We start from the raw sequence: 20,187 nt of genomic DNA, 5'->3' as shown, positions 1-20,187 counted from the left end.
ACAAAAATAAGGAACAAAAACAAAATTACTTGGAAATGTTTCCAATCTTATTTTTCAAAACAGAAATTACTGACTGACCTCAGCCAAATTCTGCACTTAATACTTAAATATTTCTAATATATTTGATCAAAATATCATAAATGCCTGCATTAAAGTGTGAGTTATGTGCTCAATAATTCATACATCATAGTAACTGTACTTGAAAATGGTTGGTCAAAAGTGAATATTGCAAGGTACACATCACTTTTAAAAATAAACAGTTGTCTAGTGCAGTGTTTCTTTTTCATGTCTATGAAAGCAACTATTTTGCGAGTCGCAACAATCAATACTGCATACACTGCATAACTGTTCCAATAATCTCATGTTAGGTAAATTACTTTGATACAGTCATATCCATTTATCTCGACATCCTTGGGCCCGAGGAAATATTGTTGACAATGGTGGATGTCGAGATAAGTGCTGCAGGGGGGAAGGGGGTGTCTGAAAAAAAGACACAAGTTAAATTCGTCAGTAAGGGGTGACCTGTCGTCAGTGAGTAGCATTTACACTCTGAGAAAACAATGGAAATTTTGAGTACATGAAGACAAAACCAGTGTGAAATACACTTGTATATTGACAAATTACATTCTGGTTACCTTTGTGTAATAAAATCCACAATAAAATATTGCATCGGTCACATCCTGATATGAAAAACATTCACTATGATATTCAATGTTGGCATTAGCACATGGTTGCATAGTTGTTATTTACATGCTTCAAGTACATGTACATAAACTGGCCTAGATTTTGGTCAGTCTGTTCCCACCTTATTCAGACTACCAAGTGGATGGGGCTATTCACAGGGAAATGAAAACAGGTCAACAAGTTGGTTTAATCAGTACATGTATTTAGTTACATAAGTCATCGTGAAAAGTACATAAAAGCAAACAAGAGATATGCAACTGATATGATTAATGAAGGCTTAATACTGTATAAATTGACATTCTAATGAGGTATTAAAAGAAAATGATTATTACAATACAATATTGTAACAACGTCAGCTCAAGTGGTACACATTTAAAATACGTTACGGAGATAACAAATTATGAATTCTCTCAAAATACAAATACATGTAGCGGTAAAAGATTTTAATGACAAATACATATACATGTAATCGAGAATATATCTATAGCATAATCAATGCATAAAATTACAATAAATTTAATTTTAAATTAAATGTTGTTAGCACAACAAGTGGGCATGGGAGATAACGAGAGTACATGCATTTCTGAACTTCATGCAAGCTTCTTCTGTTTGAGCCTTGATAGTTATTCTCTCTGAAGAAGACGCTGCAACTTTTCCAAGTGACCATGCGCGTCTTCCAATATTACCAATGAGTTTGATTTCGCAAAAAATCTTGCCAAACCGTCGCACACTGAAAAGGCCTCTCTGCATGAAACACACGGCAAAGGTAGTGTTTCCAATTCATCACTAGCATCGGTATCAATTATGTTGTCTTCTGTGCCATCTTCTGAAACGTAATTAATTTTTACAGCAGCAATAATGTCATCATCTGCTAGAGCTGCTCAGCATTATTCCTTGTCATCTGTTTCAATAGCCATCCGAACAAACTCATCCATCAGAATTCCAATACCTTCATATAAGCCATCTTCTTCAAGATTATGTGGGATATCTGATGGGGAGAATCCACGAAATTCCTCATTTTCGGGAAAGAAAGCATGCATAAAGCATTTCTGTATGGTCTCTGGCTTCACTGATCCCCAAACTTTCCTCAAAGTGTCGAGCCCCAAGCAAACTTCCTTAAATTCTTCTTTGCTGATCAATCTCAGCCAGCATTTTGTGGGCGAGAAGTTTTTGATAATGTGGTTTTATATTCTGGATGATTCCTTGATCCATCAGCTGTATGAGTGACGTGGTATTGACTGGAAGAAAAATTAGCTGGACGCGTTGGAGATCATCAACATGTGGGTGCGCAGAACAATTATCCACAAGCAAGGCAATTTTTCTTCCTTGCACTTTCATTCTTCTGATGAGTTTCCTTATCCACTCCATAAAAATGTCTAACGTCATCCAAGCTTTTGTGTTCGCATAATAATCCACAGGAAGATGGTGCACATTTTTAAAACAGCAAGGCTTCTTAGACTTGCCAATAACTACAAGTGGCATTTTATCATTGCCAATCATGTTCAATGTGACTAGAACAGAGATGCGGTCTTTGCAGTATGTCTTGTCTGGAGTATACTTAAATCCACAAATCCTTTTGTATCCGATGTTATGACGAACTTTAAAGCGACTGAACCATCCACATGTTGCAACGAAGTTCTCCACACAAATTTTTTTAAAAAAATTCTTTCACTTTTTCAATGATCATATCACGATCTATGGATAAGGTGGAATGTGCAATGTGGGTTTCATTGAACCATTTTGCTCTGGTCTCCTCCACGTCTTCAAATTCAGCAGTCTTCTGCTTCTTCCTTTGGGAAGCGCAACTACCTTCAACGTAGTCTTTCTTTAAAGACTCAGCAGCTTTCATCCATCCTGACAGGGTGTTATGTTTAAGAGAAAAATTTTCAGACATCTTAGCGAAATGCTCCACCCTTAACAGCCAGATATTTAGTTTCCTGAGACTGTAAATTTAATCTGCGTTTGACACCGCCATTGGTAGCCATCACAAATATAAATAAAGTTAAAAAGGAAACTTTCACTGCACAATAAACTTGTTTTAATCACCGATCACTTTGGAAAATGCAAAAATCGATCAGATTTCATTGCTTTTATTTAAGCCGCAGTGAGAGGTCATCTTTATAGGACCAAACAAAAGTCTTTTTTTTAAATCCGACTGCGACATTAAAGCCTGACGGCAAGATCAACTAATTGTTGAATAAAGTACTGGTCGGAACTGGTCGCTTGCAGACATAAATGATTAGGCAGGAAAATTAAAACTTGGCGGCAAGATCAACTTGTTGTTGTTGTAGGGTTTAACACCATTTTTCAGCACATGATAGGCTATACATGGCGGCCAGTATTAATGGTGGAGGAAGAACCTGGAAAACCCCTGGAAAGAACTAGTGACCAATATGAAGCTACTGACAAGTTTTCCCACATACCCACATTGGCCAAATCCAAGACTTGAATCCAGGCAGACAGAGGTGAGATGGCAGTGATATGTAACAGAGAGTGCTTTAGACCACTCGGCCACTTGGGGCCCCGCAAGATCAACTAATTGTTGAACAAAGTATGGGTTGGAACTGGCAGCTGGTCGACATAATTATTAGGCAGGAAAATTAAAGCCTTGCGGCATGATCAACTAATTGTTGAACAAAGTATGGGTCAGAACTGCCAGCTTGTCAACATAAATGATTAGAAAACAAAGGATTTGTTCAAGCTGGGGCCAAGGGCTTCTGTCGACATGTACATTTTTTTTAAATCTCGCTGTTGACATAAGCATGACAATTTTGGTAGTAATAGTAGACCAAGGACCGGGACTTCGCTTTTTTGTCGAAATAGGTGGTTTGTCGACATAAGTGGGTGGGACTGTATATCCTTTGAAGTCACAATAATGAATAGCTGACACAATGGTCAATGAGTGTTACGGTCTGCACTCAGATGATTAAGCCTAATTAACAACAGGGAAACAATGGATAAAGTGTCAAAGATATCCACCTTTAGGCAAATTTGTTTATCTTATAGTCACATTTAGATATTGACTTTAATACAGTGGACTTTGTCAGATAAACGGGAGGAGATTAGGGTCCAATTTGGTTGTTCATTTGCTAGAATCACAAGATACCAGAAAAAAGATGTTACGATAATACAACACTATTCACCAGAATTGTCCATCATTTTTTATTACTTAGCCTACTTTGAAAGTAACTGAATTAACAATAAACACAAAATGTATTATTTAATCACAAATGTTATTTAATGCAATACATATAAAATTCAGATAACAAATACTGCTATACAATGCATTATGGTAAATGTGCTGGATACATGTGAATTTTAATATTGATGGCTATGTTCTTTATTTTTAATACATAATAAGTATCCAAACACATTAATAGAAATATGTATGTGTAAAACTTACTACTTATTCAAATATTCCTCCATTGCTTCTGGTTTTACTGCATGAACTGAAATGAAAGAAGAAAAAAACTTTAATAATAATAATAATAGAAATTACCATAAAATATTTTAGGACTTGAAAATAGTATTGAAGGGTCTGACATGCATATAAACAAGTTTAGAGTTGCTTGAGCTTGACATACTCCCACGTACAAACAAGAAGTCTTAAGTGGACAAGCAAGTCAGGGAACCTTGTAACTTCCTGATGACACCAGTGGCTGCAGCGTGGAAGAACAAAATGACCAACCTCTCTGCGGGCTGCCTCTTGGCCTGGTGCCAATCTGTGTATATTAACTTTTACCACAGGCAAATGGGGAAGCAACAGGATATCAGCTTTCTTTTACATCCCAGACAGTGTATCCAAACTAGATTGTTGATTGCCTTATCAAACATCCAAATATCCTCAGCTTCTATCACTTGCCTGGTGCGGGATGGAGATGGGAACACCAAATAGGAAGAGGGCACCAACTTAATTAGTGTCTCTGTCTCATTTGCAAAAAGGAAATCCAATCTCAATGGAAGCAATGAGACACTGTTCCTCTCCTTCAATAGATAACCCAAAGGGGAGGGCACGTAGCATAATTCATGCGCTGGCCAATGAGGCTATGGAAAGCTAATATATGGTACAATAAAAGGATAATGCAAAGGTGCTCACCACCTAGTGGTGGAGGTTCCCAAGCTCCATAGAGATTGGCAGGAAAACATAATGATGGGAAGGGAGCTGACCTGGTTGCTCCACCTACAGGAGGCAAAATCCTCCCAAATTGTTAACTCCCAGTGACATATATGACCTGCCCATGCCTGATGATCACTGCCCAGTGTTCAGCCCAGGATCTATAGATCTGCCTTGAATTCTGGTGCCCAGCGACTTGTATCAGTACCTTATCCAAATGGCTGGTGTCTGTAGTCTTGCTCTGGGGTGTCACTGACATTCAAGATTGTGCTTCTGTTCCCTATAGTTACTGGCAAGGTGGTGAATTGCTTCCACCAGCAAGTACAGGTGTAACCTTCCTGCTCTGTACATGTGCATATGTGTGTATGTATGTATGTGTGTGTGCCACAATGGATTATTAAGACCACACTTATGACCAGGCAAGTTAGAAATGACAAGAGCACAAAGTTTAGTCAGTGACTTTTTTTTAACGATGGGCATAATCTCTACCAAGTTTCACAGTGATCTATAAAAGTTGCACATGACTCTGTCATGCACTTCATTTAGTTGCAAGACTAAAAAGAGAATAACTCAAATTCTGAAAGTACTGTAATTTTTTTTATGATACACACATCTTCACATGATGGCATCAACATGTATAGTTTTGCAGTGATCCAGTGAAAATTGTCAACTTAGTTGCCTTCAGAAGATTATGTCATACACTACATACAGATTCAATTTAAAAAGACCAAGAGGCCCAGGTAAGCCTGACATAACACTTGACCATGGTAATCTCCTAAATTGATATCATGTTGATTTTACTTGTTTTGCTATATTCTGCTAAAATATATGCATAGTCTCCTGCTCCTTACCAAACTTAGTCAAAAAAATTTTTTTGTAATTGCAACACATCCACAGTACCATAACATGATATAAGTACAAAACTTGAAGCTAATGTTTGTACTGATTGAAGAAAAAAAAAGCCTAATGCCTCTCCAACTTCATTTCTGTTTTCAGCTTTGATTCAGAAACATGGAGATTTCTGCAGCATTTAAAAAACAAAACTAAAGAGTACAGGTTTACATTAGGCCCACGAGAAAACTGTGGTTAATTAAAAAATAAAAAGTTTTAGTAGACAAATTCACACACAATTGTTTAAACATAATATTTTGAGAAGAAAATATGGAAAGAAAATGAGTCAATATAAAGCATTTAAAAATATTTTGTTTTAAATATACAGTATAGCAGTTTCTACAATGTGTTAAAATAACAGGAACAAAATACAGCCCTGTCATGCAAAGGGATAATAAGCCATGGCAAATAAATTATTTTTGCTTAAAGCCACTTGCCTTGGTTTTGCATTTGAATAAAAATGCCTGGTTAATGGTCCATTTTTTAAAGTATCAATCATTCATACTTTCAAAGGACATGATCACATCTTTTTCCCATATTGTATGTGTATGAAAATCTGACAATGTAGATAAAAAGTGCACCCTGGTACAAAAACATATCCCCAGAGGTATGGAAGAGAAGGATCAAGAAATAGATTGCACACCATTTTGCAGGTGGAAGTTCTTCATAATGCGACTACATCCAAAATTCAGTGTTTAACTACATCAATATAAAAAAATTCTTAACCCTATACAGATTTTTTTTCATTAGAATTTTGTGTCAGTCCATATGTGCCTGTGAACTCTCATGGTTTTTATACTGTAATTGCAGATTTTCACTCTACATGCCCTACTCAACCTTTTAGGTGGACTGTGTAACATAGACACATGCTGTACATCATTTAATATATACTTCGTCTTATTTAGTTCACAATCTGAACGCTTGATCACCATTATCTATAAGCGTTTGTTACTAGTAAATTCTTACAGGAGAATGGACTATGACTTGTATGATCAAACAATGTTGTTAATGATTATATGGCATCCAATTTATATTCAATTTCTTTGTCAACAAGCTAAAACTTTGGGTCAGTTTTCAGAAAACATAAACTTAATGAATCTGGCATGTTAATACAATGTACAATTTACATAATGTGTAGCTAAATATGTTGTTGTTGTTTTGGTGTTAAATGCCATTTCTCAGTTTGACTACTATTTATTGCAGCCAATAAAATTGGTGCTAGAACCCAGAAAAAGAAAATGGTAAGAACCACTGACTTGGGAAGCTACTGGCAGCTTTCTCACATGCCCACACTGGTCGCGCCAGAGACTCAAATTGACATGGACAGAAGTGAGATGGGAGTGACTGGTAAAGATGAACACTTTAGACCACTTGGCCACTAGCTAAATATGTTCTACACCCTAGTCATTTTAGTTTTACTTCTTTATGACTCCAGCAAATACTACATTTATCAAAGTTTGTATTCAGATGAATAATTTATTGGCATGCAAGGACATGGGTATATTTTGGATACCATCTTTCATGATTTTTCTTCTTCTATTTTCCTTTCAATACTGATTTTATCTACTTCTTTACCAAAATGTATTTGACAAAATTTTGGTTGCTAGAACTTATCTTTTATTCATTATATCAAGTTTCAACATTTTACACATATATGGCCAATAATAAATAATAATAAAAATCATTCAAATAATGATTCTGTGTATGACGTGGTACATGGAAACTTATGTGTAGCCGTTGACACGTAAAAAGGATGCTGTGTACGAAGTAGTACACAGTAACTGTTGTGTTGCTGTTGGAGGGAAATAATGCAAATAATGATGCTGTATATTAATTAAGTGGTACATGGAAACCGATGTGTAGCTGTTGACTGAAATGATGTTATGTATGAAGTGGTACATAGGGACTGTTGTATTGCTGTTGGGAGGAAACAATGGAAATGATTACACCAAGTATGAATTCCCGTATGATAATTATGATACTGCTAATGAAATGTACCACTTGGCAGAGTATTTTAAGGCAACTAAAGTCAAATTTATTGACATTTAAAAGTTTTCATTTACAAGTCACATTTAAGTATTAACTCAAGTCAGGGTTGTGAGCGATTGCAATAAGTGTTATATCAGTGAAAGTGCGGCCATGGGAGGAGAAGATTTCTGCGACTAGGCCTCTGTACAGCCCCAATCGGAGTTCCAAAACCAGGAAAGAAAAGGAACTGAAACCAAGCAGTTTAAAAATGAAGACTAGAGAAAGGCAGCCATTCACAAAAAAATTATCTTGCTGCAGCCGACACATCTTTTAAATAAATTTATAAATTTGCTCATTAGTCACCCAATAACCTATAATTACTACTATAACAATGAAATATCCGGAATATAATTTGTGCGTACATAACTTACATAAAACAACAGATGTCACTATGGTTCTTTGATTTCTAGGTTAATATAAAATATCTTCCAGCATCTGCAACAAGGCATAGTAATGTAAAGTTGTGCAAACACAATGATTTTTCTGTTTTTATTTGTCTTGTCTATGTTTTTCATTTGCCTTTGAAAAAGACTCATTAGGAGTCGCAAGTGCTCATGCTAATTACATACTAGTTTTGCACTGTTTATATATATATATATATATATATATATATATATATATATATATATTGGTATTCTTTATTTTCCAATTCTGAACATTGACATTAATCTAGGTTAAGATCAGATTATGTATTCAAACTAAGTACAACTCAGCACTCATTTGAGACCTTGCAAAGGTGAAGGTTCATGGCTTATATGGTTCAAATAAAATAAAAAAATTATATACTGCAGCTCACATGCCAAGGCATGCCTATTTTAAGTCAAGCAAGGGTAATAACTCTTACAAATAAAAGTCCAATATGCTCATCACAGAACTCTGCAATTCCCATGTTGAGATGAACCGTCTGAGCAAGTTTGAAATCATGTACGAAATTTGGATACTATAGAATTGGCAATCATATGACTGGACAGATTCTATTTCTCCCCTTGCCTTAGTGATCAGGAATGACTAATAAATAAAAAAAACTTACATCAAAAATTTAATATCATTCTTATATTTCTGTCACCTGCCTAAAGAGATCATATATTTTTGTCAGAAATGGTGGTCTTTCAAGGGACATTCCAATGGATAATCTGCCAAAATTGGGAAACCACAGATCCTGCATAGTTATTTACATGGTTCAAACCAGACAACCACATGTATCAGAAATATCTTTCCATCCAAGTGTTTACTGAAGACTTAAATATTTACATGAAATGACCTGAATTCTCTATCTCCCCCTAAAAGTATACATTGAGCAAAATACCTACACTGCATTTCATATACAGTTTCCTTGGCGGAGAGCTGACTGGAGTGTGACGCTCTACCTGGCTCACCAGTTCCCACCTTCATGATTTTCTTGAACCAACCTTTACTTTCTGGTGCTTGCCCAACATCAGGTGACTGCTGCTCCTGCTTTGCAAGCACTCTGGATGTTGTGCTGACATTTCTGAATAAGAAACAGATCACCTGATTTATCAACTTTGGTTCTTCAGATTCAATACCAACAATTTCCTTACTGTTACAGCTTACATATTTTTTTCTGTGAGCACAATACAATTTGAGGATTCACAATGTTTAGCTAACCAGAACTCTAACAAGAGGCCAAAGCGGCCTGAGTTTACTCATCAAGTAATTGGAATGCTGTGAGCACAATACAATTTGATGATAGTGTTTATCTAACCAGTACCCCATGATAAGGCTCAAATGAGCCTGAGATCTCTGATCAAACTGACATTCCCCATTTCTCTAGTTTTTTTTATCTTTATCCATATTATCACAAATCAGCAACATTTTTACAATACTGAAAGGTCCTAGGCTAGCTGAAGTTGATCAAATTCTGTTCAGCGTTTTTTTGTAGTTGCTGTTTCTTATAAAGTTGTACAAATGTAATTCTACTTTTATTAATGGCAACCATATTTTATTACTCAATGGCATAATTTGTATAAATATGAAAGGCATTCAAACAGGGACACTTCATGTCAAATTCTTTTAAGAAGTTATGAATAAGTTATTTAAGCTTTTTTCTTTTTAGTAGCTGCAGTCATATTGGATAGCAGATTGGCATCATCTGTACAAAATTAAAAGCTTTCCATGCTTTCTGTTACATCTGGTCAAACTTATGCTCAGTTGTTTATGTGATAAATTTTTTCAAAGTCTGCTGAATGGTTTCTGAGAAGCTGTCTTTTAAAAGTGTTTGTTTTTGGTAATAGTACTCAGGTCTCAGAAACGCTTAATTACGCATATTTGGATGCCAAATTTTGATCTGGGACGCAGAAAATCACTGAGGTGGGAGTCCTCCATATGCATGTAATAGGTGTGCGGCAAAATTCAAAGACTTGCCAGTCCTGCTTCAGCCACCTGCTTTGTGGGAAAATGTGTTGATCAATTAGCTGTGCTGATATTTACAATGACAGAATCCAGTGACTGAAAGACCCCTTGATGGGCATACATGTTGCCATTATAAGAGTACATCAAAAAGAACATGATGCAATAGCTGGACGGCAAGTTCAAAGGCTTTGACTGGCAGCCTGGTGGGAAAATGTACTGATATTTACATTGATTGTTGAATTCAGAGGCAGAAAGACCCAGAGATGTTCACATGGTCATTGATATAAGTACATCAAATAAACAACTTTAGCTTTCATTATGTGTTCATTTCGGAATGTAGTGGAATAAGCAGTGCATGTGACCTCAGAATCAAAGACAAAATGCCATTCATAAATTTGGATAAGTATTTTGGGGTTAAATGGCAAACTTACGAAGATTGTAACAAGATCTGGAAGAGTGCTAAAGCTGCTAGAATTGATAGTTCAGATGGGACAGTAGTTAAGTGTAAGAAAGTGTGTAACATGCCTAACTTAGTGTTTGGAATAAGTCTTTACTTGGATTCACAAAATTCAGTTTCTCTCTAATGGATGAACAAGAGCTGTCAGTGTTATAAAGAATGTAGAAATTAAACTCAATAGCAACCAATAGTTCTTCTAATTTTCATAGTTTTTGGGGGAAGGCCTGGGGTCACACTACCAAGCAAAGTGGGTTACTAAGTTGCCTAAAAACGTAAACTTCGCCTCTTCTGTTAGGAAAGCAAAAACGACTTCGTCCTGTGATTATTTAAGAGGTACATTGACTGTCTGACCATACTTTTTTTAAAATGCCCCTCGCCTTAGCCCGGTTAGTTCTAGTGTTTTAGCGAAATGTATTCATCACGACACCAGTAGCTAGGCATAGTTTTGATCAATTACAATGACAAACAAACTCTTTCCCATTCACAAGCATGTGTTTTGATAGCCCATTAACCCTTTTCCAAATAAAGTAGCAACTATCAATTTCCTGCATGCTATCCTTTGATGATAAACATACACGTGTTTTAAGATCAGAATCGGTGATCTGGATATATATTAACTGCCTCATGTACACTATTTTGTCATAAAATTAGTTTGAAACTAAGTGAACCAGTAGGCCTAACGGGAAATAATGGCAGACTTTGCTAAGTCTGGTATGTACCAGTTTATTAGATTGTCCGTTTTTGTAAATCATCGGGCAAATTTATTTAGAAAAATATACACATCATTGAAAGCAAAACATAGGTATTATTTTATTCAAGATTTAACTTTAAAATGCAAATTATGTAGGTCAGAAACATATGGGACAATGCTATGTTGTGGAATTCACGAGATGTGCTTTAAGGTCTAAGCTGTTTTCTGACTTGACAAGTATTTGCGAAAATATGGAGAACAAAAGCAAATCAGATACTATTTACCACTGCCTAAAATTACTACAAGTACGTAGACAAATAAATCATAAATTTGCAATCCTGTCAATGGACTGTTGTAATGAAGCTATATTAAAGTGAGTGATTACATTACAAAAACCTCTCCATCTAAAAATCGATGCACTCACGTGTTAATTCTGTAGGAAAGAAGGGACTCCTAGTTTTAAAATCCTAGCGAGATCTCTGGTGCTCATATCTGACACTATACCAGAATCATTTGTACAAGTCTGAAAGGTCTTTATGCTAGACTGCTTTCTGTCCAATTTAGTAAAATATCTGATGGCAGATCAGTGAGACTACCATCATTTGAACAAACCTTAAAGACCTTCCAAATACATTGGTTTTACATTAGGGTAGGTAGGTATTTTTTTTTAAAACATGTTATATATATATATATATATATATATATATATATATATATATATATATATATATATATATATATATATATATATATTATAATAATAATAATTAGTTTATATAATGTTTTTAGTGCTTTAAGTGTCAGTCAGGACATGGGCTCCTATTGTTGCTTACAGTGTAACTGTCAGTCATACATTCAGCATAAAATAATCCAAGGGAGTACACTTCTCTCCTTTCTTGTGCGACCTATTTAAGAATCAATGCTGATATTTTGAGTTACATTTTGTGTAGCATAATAAAATTGGTATTGATGTTTAGATCAGGCATTCAGCTTTGTATGCCTATCCAGTTTGGCTTACTATCATACCTTTAAGGAATGCCAGACCATTTTCCGTTCAGAAGGATTTCACTTGCATATGAAGTAAGCACAATCATGGCCATGTCAAGCAGTAGCATGGGAAAATGGTCTGGCATTCCTTAAAGATATGACAGTAAGCCAAACTTTGGATAGGCATACAAAGTCGAATGCCTGAGATAAATATCTGTATCAAATTTATCACACTATGTTAAATGTAGCTTGAAATATCATTGCTGATTCTTAAATAGGTTGGTGAGAAAGGAGAGAAGTGCTCTCCCTTGTATTATTTTATAGTATATCTATGACCAATAATTAATTTGTAAGCAACAATACGAACCCCTGTGAGACAGGACTGTGTGCAATATTTGATGAATTATTTTATTCATTCCCCTAACCACAAACATATCAATACAGGTTTTGGGGATGATTTATTGGACTAACCATTTCCCCCTTTGACTATTTGGGATCTCCATCATTATTATTAGGGTTGACTTCTTACAGTACTGTGGTGTAACACCCACCCTAGTCCTACAACGTAAGACATAGCACATGTTGTTTTTGTTTTAGTGCTATGTCTTACTATCCAAATAACATCCTTGTATAGCCTGTTCTGATGTTGGTTGACATCGGATTGAGTAGTAAAAGTTAGGAATATCTCACACACTTGGCCGCCTATATCGACACTCTTCTACTGCTTTATACGTAATTAATATACTTACTGTGCTGTCTTTATCCTGGCAGAATGAAAATATGACACTAGCAAATGGATGCATTTTTGTGTTCCGTTGACAAACATTTGAATTTGTTGCAATGCGATGGTAGTCAAGGTATGCCTATGTATGTTTAAGTAGGTTCATGTGGTGGATATGTTTCTTGAACGAAATGAAACATTGCTTACAGTTCCATTAGGCATAATATATTTTTTATTCATTTTGTTAAAGAATAATATTTCAACTTAAACCAATTTCGGCATTATTGGCTTTCACTGCTTTCCAGCCAAATGAAATGGAGACCAACAAGACTTGAAAACAGGTCAATTTCTTTTGTAAGAATTTGAATTTATTAGAGAAAAGACATCAGGGTAAGTAAAGTCTGGCAAAAACATTATAACAGATTTATATTCAAAATTTGATGTTGAAAATCAAGGTGTCCGAATTGGTCAGGAAGTTTGAAATGTATCCTTGACAATAGCGGATTAGGCATTGCAGATAAACCAAATTAATGGGTTCATGTACAATCAAATATCTTATTCTTTAATGAAACAGATAAAAATATATTATGCCTATTGGAACTGTAAGTAACTGTTCGTTTTATTCAAGAAACTTATCCCCAACATGCACCTACTTGAACTTACTTCGGCATACATCGACTACTGTCGCACTGCAACAAATTCAAATGTATGTCAACGGAACGTGAAAATGCGTCCATTTACTAGTATCCTATTTTCTTTCCGCCAGGATAAAGACAGCACAGTAACTATATTAATTACACATAAATTAGTGTAAGAGTGTCGATATAGGCTGCCAAGCGTCTGAGATGTTCCTGAAACTTTGATTACTCATTCCGATGTCAACGACATCGGAACACGCGATATAAGGCCGTTATTTGGATAGTAAGACACAGCACCTAAACAAAATCAACATGTGCTAGGTCTTACGTCTTGGACTACGCAAAACGTAGCTTGAAATATCAGCGTTTATTCTTAAATAGGTCGCGCGAGCAAGGAGACGTGTCCTCCCTTGTTGTTATTATATAGTACTTGTATGACATGTCAGTTTTAAGCAACGATGTGAGCCCCAGTGGGCAAGGTCAATTGTATGCAACGATACGAGCCCCTGTGAGCGTGACGTTCAAAATAATAATAACATGTCTCTCAGGGCTTTATATTATAGTCCATAGATGTTACCTTGACACTAAAGAACTATGCAGGAACTGTCTGCAATGTTTTGCTCCTGCAAACAGCGTTGTTACTTTGGACGTATAATAGCAACTCATTTCTGGCGATCAGCCTCGGACGATCAGCCTTAGCTAGATTTGTCTCGCGAGTTCTCGTATTGGCTGAGGGACCGATCATTGTAGCTTGGTAATCTGAGTAGATAAGCTTCTTTAGAGGTATCTAATATCATAGTACACCGCCGAACGTACTAAGGAAACGAAAGAAGAAGAATGCGTTTGTAAAAATGACCAAAAATCCTTTACAACTGTCCAAACATGATACAACAAGAAACATATATTGAATTACCACTTAATATTACATTTTTCTGGTATCCTTACATCAGTATCAGTATGTATATTTATCCTGATTATTATATTTATTCTGATTCAGATTATAAAATTTGTTCTGAGTCAGATTTATTTATGATTATAATATTTATTCTCATTCAGATTATACTATTTATTCTAATTATAATATTTTTTCTGATTCAAATTAAAATATTTATTCTGATTATAATATGTATTCTGATTCAGATTATACAATTTGTTCTGATTCAGTCCTATAATATTATTTTAGTATTATTCACCCTAACTATTAATGAAATCATGCTTTAATTAATTTTTTTAAACAACATTTACCCGAACAAATGCAATAATCACTGAAGAATAACATTTTTATTTTTATTCGGATTATAATATTTATTCTGATTATAATACTATTTATTCTGATTATAATATTTATTAGGTAATAATCTGTTTTCAGTAAGATTTTAACAATTTTGAGTACTATTTACCTAAAACCTGGACGAGTATCAGTAAAAAATAAATTCTGTTATAATATATTTATTTGTTATTTGTGAAATTATTATAGTACGTATTTTTTTCTGTTTTCAGTAGGATTAAAACAACCAGTGGCGTCACTCGGGTTGGTGTCACCCAGTGCGGTAGCTCATGGTGTCACCCCCATGGTCCTCCTTCCGTAACAGACCATACAGAATCCTTAGTAATGTCATTTTGGTGTCACCCCCTGTGATGGTGTCACCCGGTGCAGTCCGCACCCCCCGCATCCCCTAGCGACGCCACTGCTGTGCCTGCTAGTCATGTATTTAACTATGGTCGGTTATCCGCTTATGAAATCCGACTAGACCGAGCAGTGTGTGCTCTGTAAAATTTGCAGTTTTTCATTTTGGTGTCACCCCTCTGAGATGGTGTCACCCGGTGCGGTCCGCACCCCCCGCACCCCCCTAGCGACGCCACTGATAACAACTTTGAGCATCATATGCCCAATCAAATAAAAAATATGAATGTTTTTTCACAATTTTAAGTACCATTTACCCCATCAAATTATAAAATCTAACTAATTTTCATAATTTAAGGACCATTTACTTGAAATATGGAAGAGAATCATACAAAAATAAATTATGTTATAATATTTTTATTTCCCCTGATTATGAATCAGGATTGAAAAATCAATCACGAACGTGAAGATCTATGATCTTACATACAGATTTATATTCAAAATTTGATGTTGAAAATCAAGGTGTCCGAATTGGTCAGGAAGTTTGAAATGTATGCTTGATAATAGCGGATTAGGCATTGCAGATAAACCAAATTAATGGGTTCTTGTACAATCAAATATCCAGGAGCTACTTGGGGCATAAAGGTATACAGAATATATCCTTGTTGAGCCTGATTTGCTTTTTCAAGATCTATTTGATAGCTGTCATCAACTGCATCACATACAAGATTGACTGCGATCATTGATGTTATATTAACAATTCCTGGTGAAATATGACGACCGCCGCCGTACGGATCACTGTTATGATTGAGAATACATGCTGGTGAGTTTAGTTTTCCCCATGCTGCTAATATTCTTGGAAAGTTTTCATTGATGAAGTCGTTGAGTGATTTTTTTTTTTTAAATTCGTTCGTATTAAATCCTGGTACTATAAAATTTCGTAATTGTTCTTCTGTGATCGCACAGTGTCTTCGAAAAAACTGTTTAAATATTTTTCACGTTTGGGTATAGAGGAATTTAATACGCCACATTATCGCCCCAGTCAATCAGAAATACAACGAGCTGTTTATTGATAAACTCGAGGTCTAATGCAACCTGGTTTTGATGTTGTTTTGACTCAACGATCTGTTGCTTTATATCATCGTTGTAATATTGTACGACACTGGAAAATAAATTTTGTTGTTGTTGTTGTAGGGTTTAACGCCATTTTTCAGCACACGATAGGCTATACATGGCGGCCAGAATTAATGGTGGAGGAAGAACCCGGGAAAACGCCGGAAAGAACCACCGACCCACGAGAAGCTACTGGCAAGCTTTCTCACATACCCACATTGGCTGAATCCGAGTCTTGAACCCACGCAGACAGATGTGAGATGGCAGTGATCCGTAACGGACAGCGCTTTAGACCACTCGGCCTATAATAAATTTTGTAGTTTATTACTTACTTGTTAACGTTCAGACTTAATGACGTCTGACAATGATTTTATTTTATTTTCGTTGATAAAAGAAAATGTTCTCCTCGTCTATATCATGTAAATCGTATATATATATATATATATATATATATATATATATATATATATATATATATATATATATATATATGATGTCTTGTGCCATCAAACTTGGTAATATAACTAGATATCTCTCCTATGTTCCATGGATGAGCCTTTTATACTCCGGAAGTTTTATATTTAAAAAAATCGTTAGTAGAAAAGTCATCTAACTTTGATTCTGGTGGTCAGTTATATTTCTGGCCATCCTAACATATTTCGGATTGACGATTGATATATGTCTACAGTGTAATCTAGAGAATTTATTCTAATAGATTTAATTATGCGCTGGAATTCATCGTTGATTTGTTCAATCTGATAACTGCCTGTTGGAATAATGACAACTTAGCAATCCCGTTCCATCGGGTTTATTTTTATACAAGAATACCAAAGAATTATTTGCTGGTAATCCACCAAACGATTTTGATCTAATATTTGGCCAGTTATGATATACTTGTAATTGTGCTAGCGCTATTTCTTTCTCTGAAATTGCAGTTGGAAAGTTGACGCTAAATTCAGGATTAGTTAAACTTGCTGATATCATCGTGGTTTTAGACGGAGTTATATTACCGACAATCTGCTAAATTAATTCGTTCGGCATTGACATCATCACCATCATTATTATTATTATTATTATTATTATTATTTAAATCAGACGTAGATTCTATTACAGTCATTACTTCTTTGTAAATCTTAATCATCTCTGTGAACTCAAAATCTGATATTTTTCTATCACCGAGACTTGATGATATCAACAAAGATAATTTGGAGTATGCTAGCGTCGCTGTTTTGTAATTTTTATTGTATACACATGCAATTTTGTGTTTGTACATGAATATATTTTATTGCGATGAAATTAAGAACACCAGCAATTGGTGTTGCAGCTGAAACATAAATTGTTACAAGTACTAGTGATGTCATTGTTATTGTTGATAATAATACGCCGGATGCAGCGATAACAGCAGACGCCGAATACACAATTATGTCAACAACAAATTCACGTCTGCGATATTTTTTGAACTTTTACTGTATACTCGTCAACAATATTTTTTTTTGTTTTGTTTGCCTCTCACGTGCTTGATTGTATCTTAAACGCTGAATGTTGATTGGAATGCTTATTATATTTTAATTACTAAGTAATCAATTGTGGTGTTTCAGCGACAAATTCCAGACACCACCAGTAAGACGCTGCGATTAATTTTTTTATCAGAAGGTTCCAGCATAAATGTTTCTTCGTCTCCTTTTTTCTTGACACAATAGACACGGTTCCAGAAAAATTATCGGTTGAATGACGTCAGAGACACGTGGTATATATACTAAATTTTGCGTCACTGAGCATGGACAGCTAATTCACACCAGTGGCTTCCGCGGTATGTTTGATAGTGTTATTTTGTTGTGACAATGTTGATGATCCTGATGAAACTATGTATACAACGTTGATAATCTGCTTGTGAGGAATTATAACCAGATTACAATTTTAACGATATCAGGAATTCCACTGATAACATTGTTTTTTTTTTCTCCCAATGTCATCGATATTACTCTGCGCTATCGTGATTAGCTCTGAAAATGATTTAGGATCTCTGATAACACCTAATCGTTTATTAATCGTTTCAGTGTCTGACATAGCTGTTTTAATATCACCGAGTTTTGTGTTAATTTTAGAGAGTTTTACATCAACAAACAATGAACTTCCAACTAAATCATATGCGATTTTATTGAGTTCTTCAAAATTTATACCATAATGTTAAAACCTGTTTACGTGAACATCACACTCAGATCGCAGTGTGGTTAATTTGGTATATACTGTAGTATAATTTTTGTATGTATATTTTATGGTTACGACATCTTCATCGGATGTTGGTTCACCTGTCAGTGTATCACCGATGGATCGTAAACGATAAGAAACACTTTTTATAATTTCATTTCTGATAGTTGCGATTGATACATTTGAGTCTCTGAATACTGGAATGTTATCCGAGGAAGCACATAGACCTCTACGAACTATGCCATACCACTTAATATTGCTCGTCTTTAAAATACCGTATTTATCCTGAAAAATAATAACTTCATCCCGGTCAACTCCAGAGAGGTTCATAATATCAGTAAGATCATCTCTAGTAGCGCAATTTTACAGATCAATATAATCTTCTTTTTTTTCTTGTCTTTGACAGAAGATCTTCCGTAAATATCAACCATTATACTTTAGATCTATTTTAAACTACTGTGGGTGGTTATACCGTCTACTTGTATACTCGTGCACGAATATATGAGGTGGTATTGTTGATGATGACAGCGTCGGGTACAGAAATTACTTCGTTGCCACATACTGACGGATCGGTTATTGTCTGTATTGGTAATTTTGAATACCAAACATGAATATTTTGAAGATGAGTGCTTTGCAGTCTGCCGACATATTTAAAATATTCTTTTGGTGGCGCCAACCCATACAAATCAAAATGAACAATTCCACGTGGATCAATCGCATATGCAACTAAATGAGTACCTGGACCAAAACTTTTATTGAGATTAAATGATACCGGTTTCAACACGGTTTGGTTGTTTCGGTAATTGATCATGCATAACACCTCTGACTTTTTTAATATTAAATTCTTTAGCAGCATCAAGTAAACCGAAATAAGACATGAGAAGAATCAGCGAAGTGTTCCTGGAAGTTACAGACCTTTTCTGTACCAGTGAGGGGTTTCTGATAATCTTAGACCCCTCTCCCTTGTTTTATAAGCCTTCATTCCTTTTTCTGTTGCTTTTTTTTTTAAATGCCATTCCAGCAGCAGTTCCAACAGCACCAACTGCAGCTGCTGTTTCAACAGCTGGAGCCGCAGCAGCTATTAACGCTAGTATAGCTGCAATAAGTGAAAATATACCGCGAGTCTTGATTTAATCTTTAATGGCGCGCGCAGAAAAATTAAGTTTAAAGCCTGTTTTGATTGTTTAGCGTCACTGAAATGCCTGAGTTGACGTTCTGACAATGATAGTTTATTTGACCACCTGTGATCTGATCTTATTTTAGTGATATTTGTTTTATACAGTTTTTTGCTGATTTTGATTGAAGTGTTTTAATCTGACCAGGAGTCAGACTGACAGTAACATGATGATATGACATTATAAATCATGAGTGATTTAATAACATGTTTTGTACTGGGGCATCAATAACTCTCATTCGTCCACCAAAACCTTCAAGTAACATTGTTTTGTCTGAGATTATAACTGCAATCGCTCTGTAATTAGCTATAGCTCCTCTTGCCACACGAGCCAGAAATGTATATCAACGACAGATTGACTGATTAAATCCAGGTGTTCCAGCGAAAAGTAATAAATCGGACAGTGTTGCAAAATCTGGTTGTGATATATGTAGACCGGAATCAACATTTTGATCACGTCCCATTAAAAGCATTAAGCAATGATATA

The 20,187-nt window shown here is 35.3% G+C and overlaps 1 protein-coding gene across 2 annotated transcripts in view; it reads right to left on the bottom strand.

Moving 5' to 3' along the window:
* LOC149775564 (protein NipSnap-like) overlaps nucleotides 1-14,299 on the bottom strand; it is a 56,866-nt gene extending 42,567 nt beyond the window's left edge. For both annotated transcript variants that reach the window (XM_089943413.1, XM_089943412.1), the window contains exons 1-3: nucleotides 14,159-14,299; nucleotides 9,028-9,206; nucleotides 4,088-4,133 (exon numbers count right to left, since the gene is read on the bottom strand). In XM_089943413.1, coding sequence (XP_089799539.1) covers nucleotides 4,088-4,133; nucleotides 9,028-9,206; nucleotides 14,159-14,247 — 314 coding nt within the window. In that variant the 5' untranslated portion in view covers nucleotides 14,248-14,299. The remainder of the gene's footprint in view (nucleotides 1-4,087; nucleotides 4,134-9,027; nucleotides 9,207-14,158) is intronic.
* Between the last annotated feature and the right edge of the window lie 5,888 nt (nucleotides 14,300-20,187).

Source organism: Sinohyriopsis cumingii, chromosome 19, assembly GCF_028554795.1.
Source record: "Sinohyriopsis cumingii isolate HCF-2022 chromosome 19, ASM2855479v2, whole genome shotgun sequence".
Lineage (NCBI taxonomy): Eukaryota > Metazoa > Mollusca > Bivalvia > Unionida > Unionidae > Sinohyriopsis > Sinohyriopsis cumingii.
The sequence above is the reverse complement of the archived record's forward strand: the minus strand, read 5'-3'. Positions and strand labels throughout refer to the sequence as shown.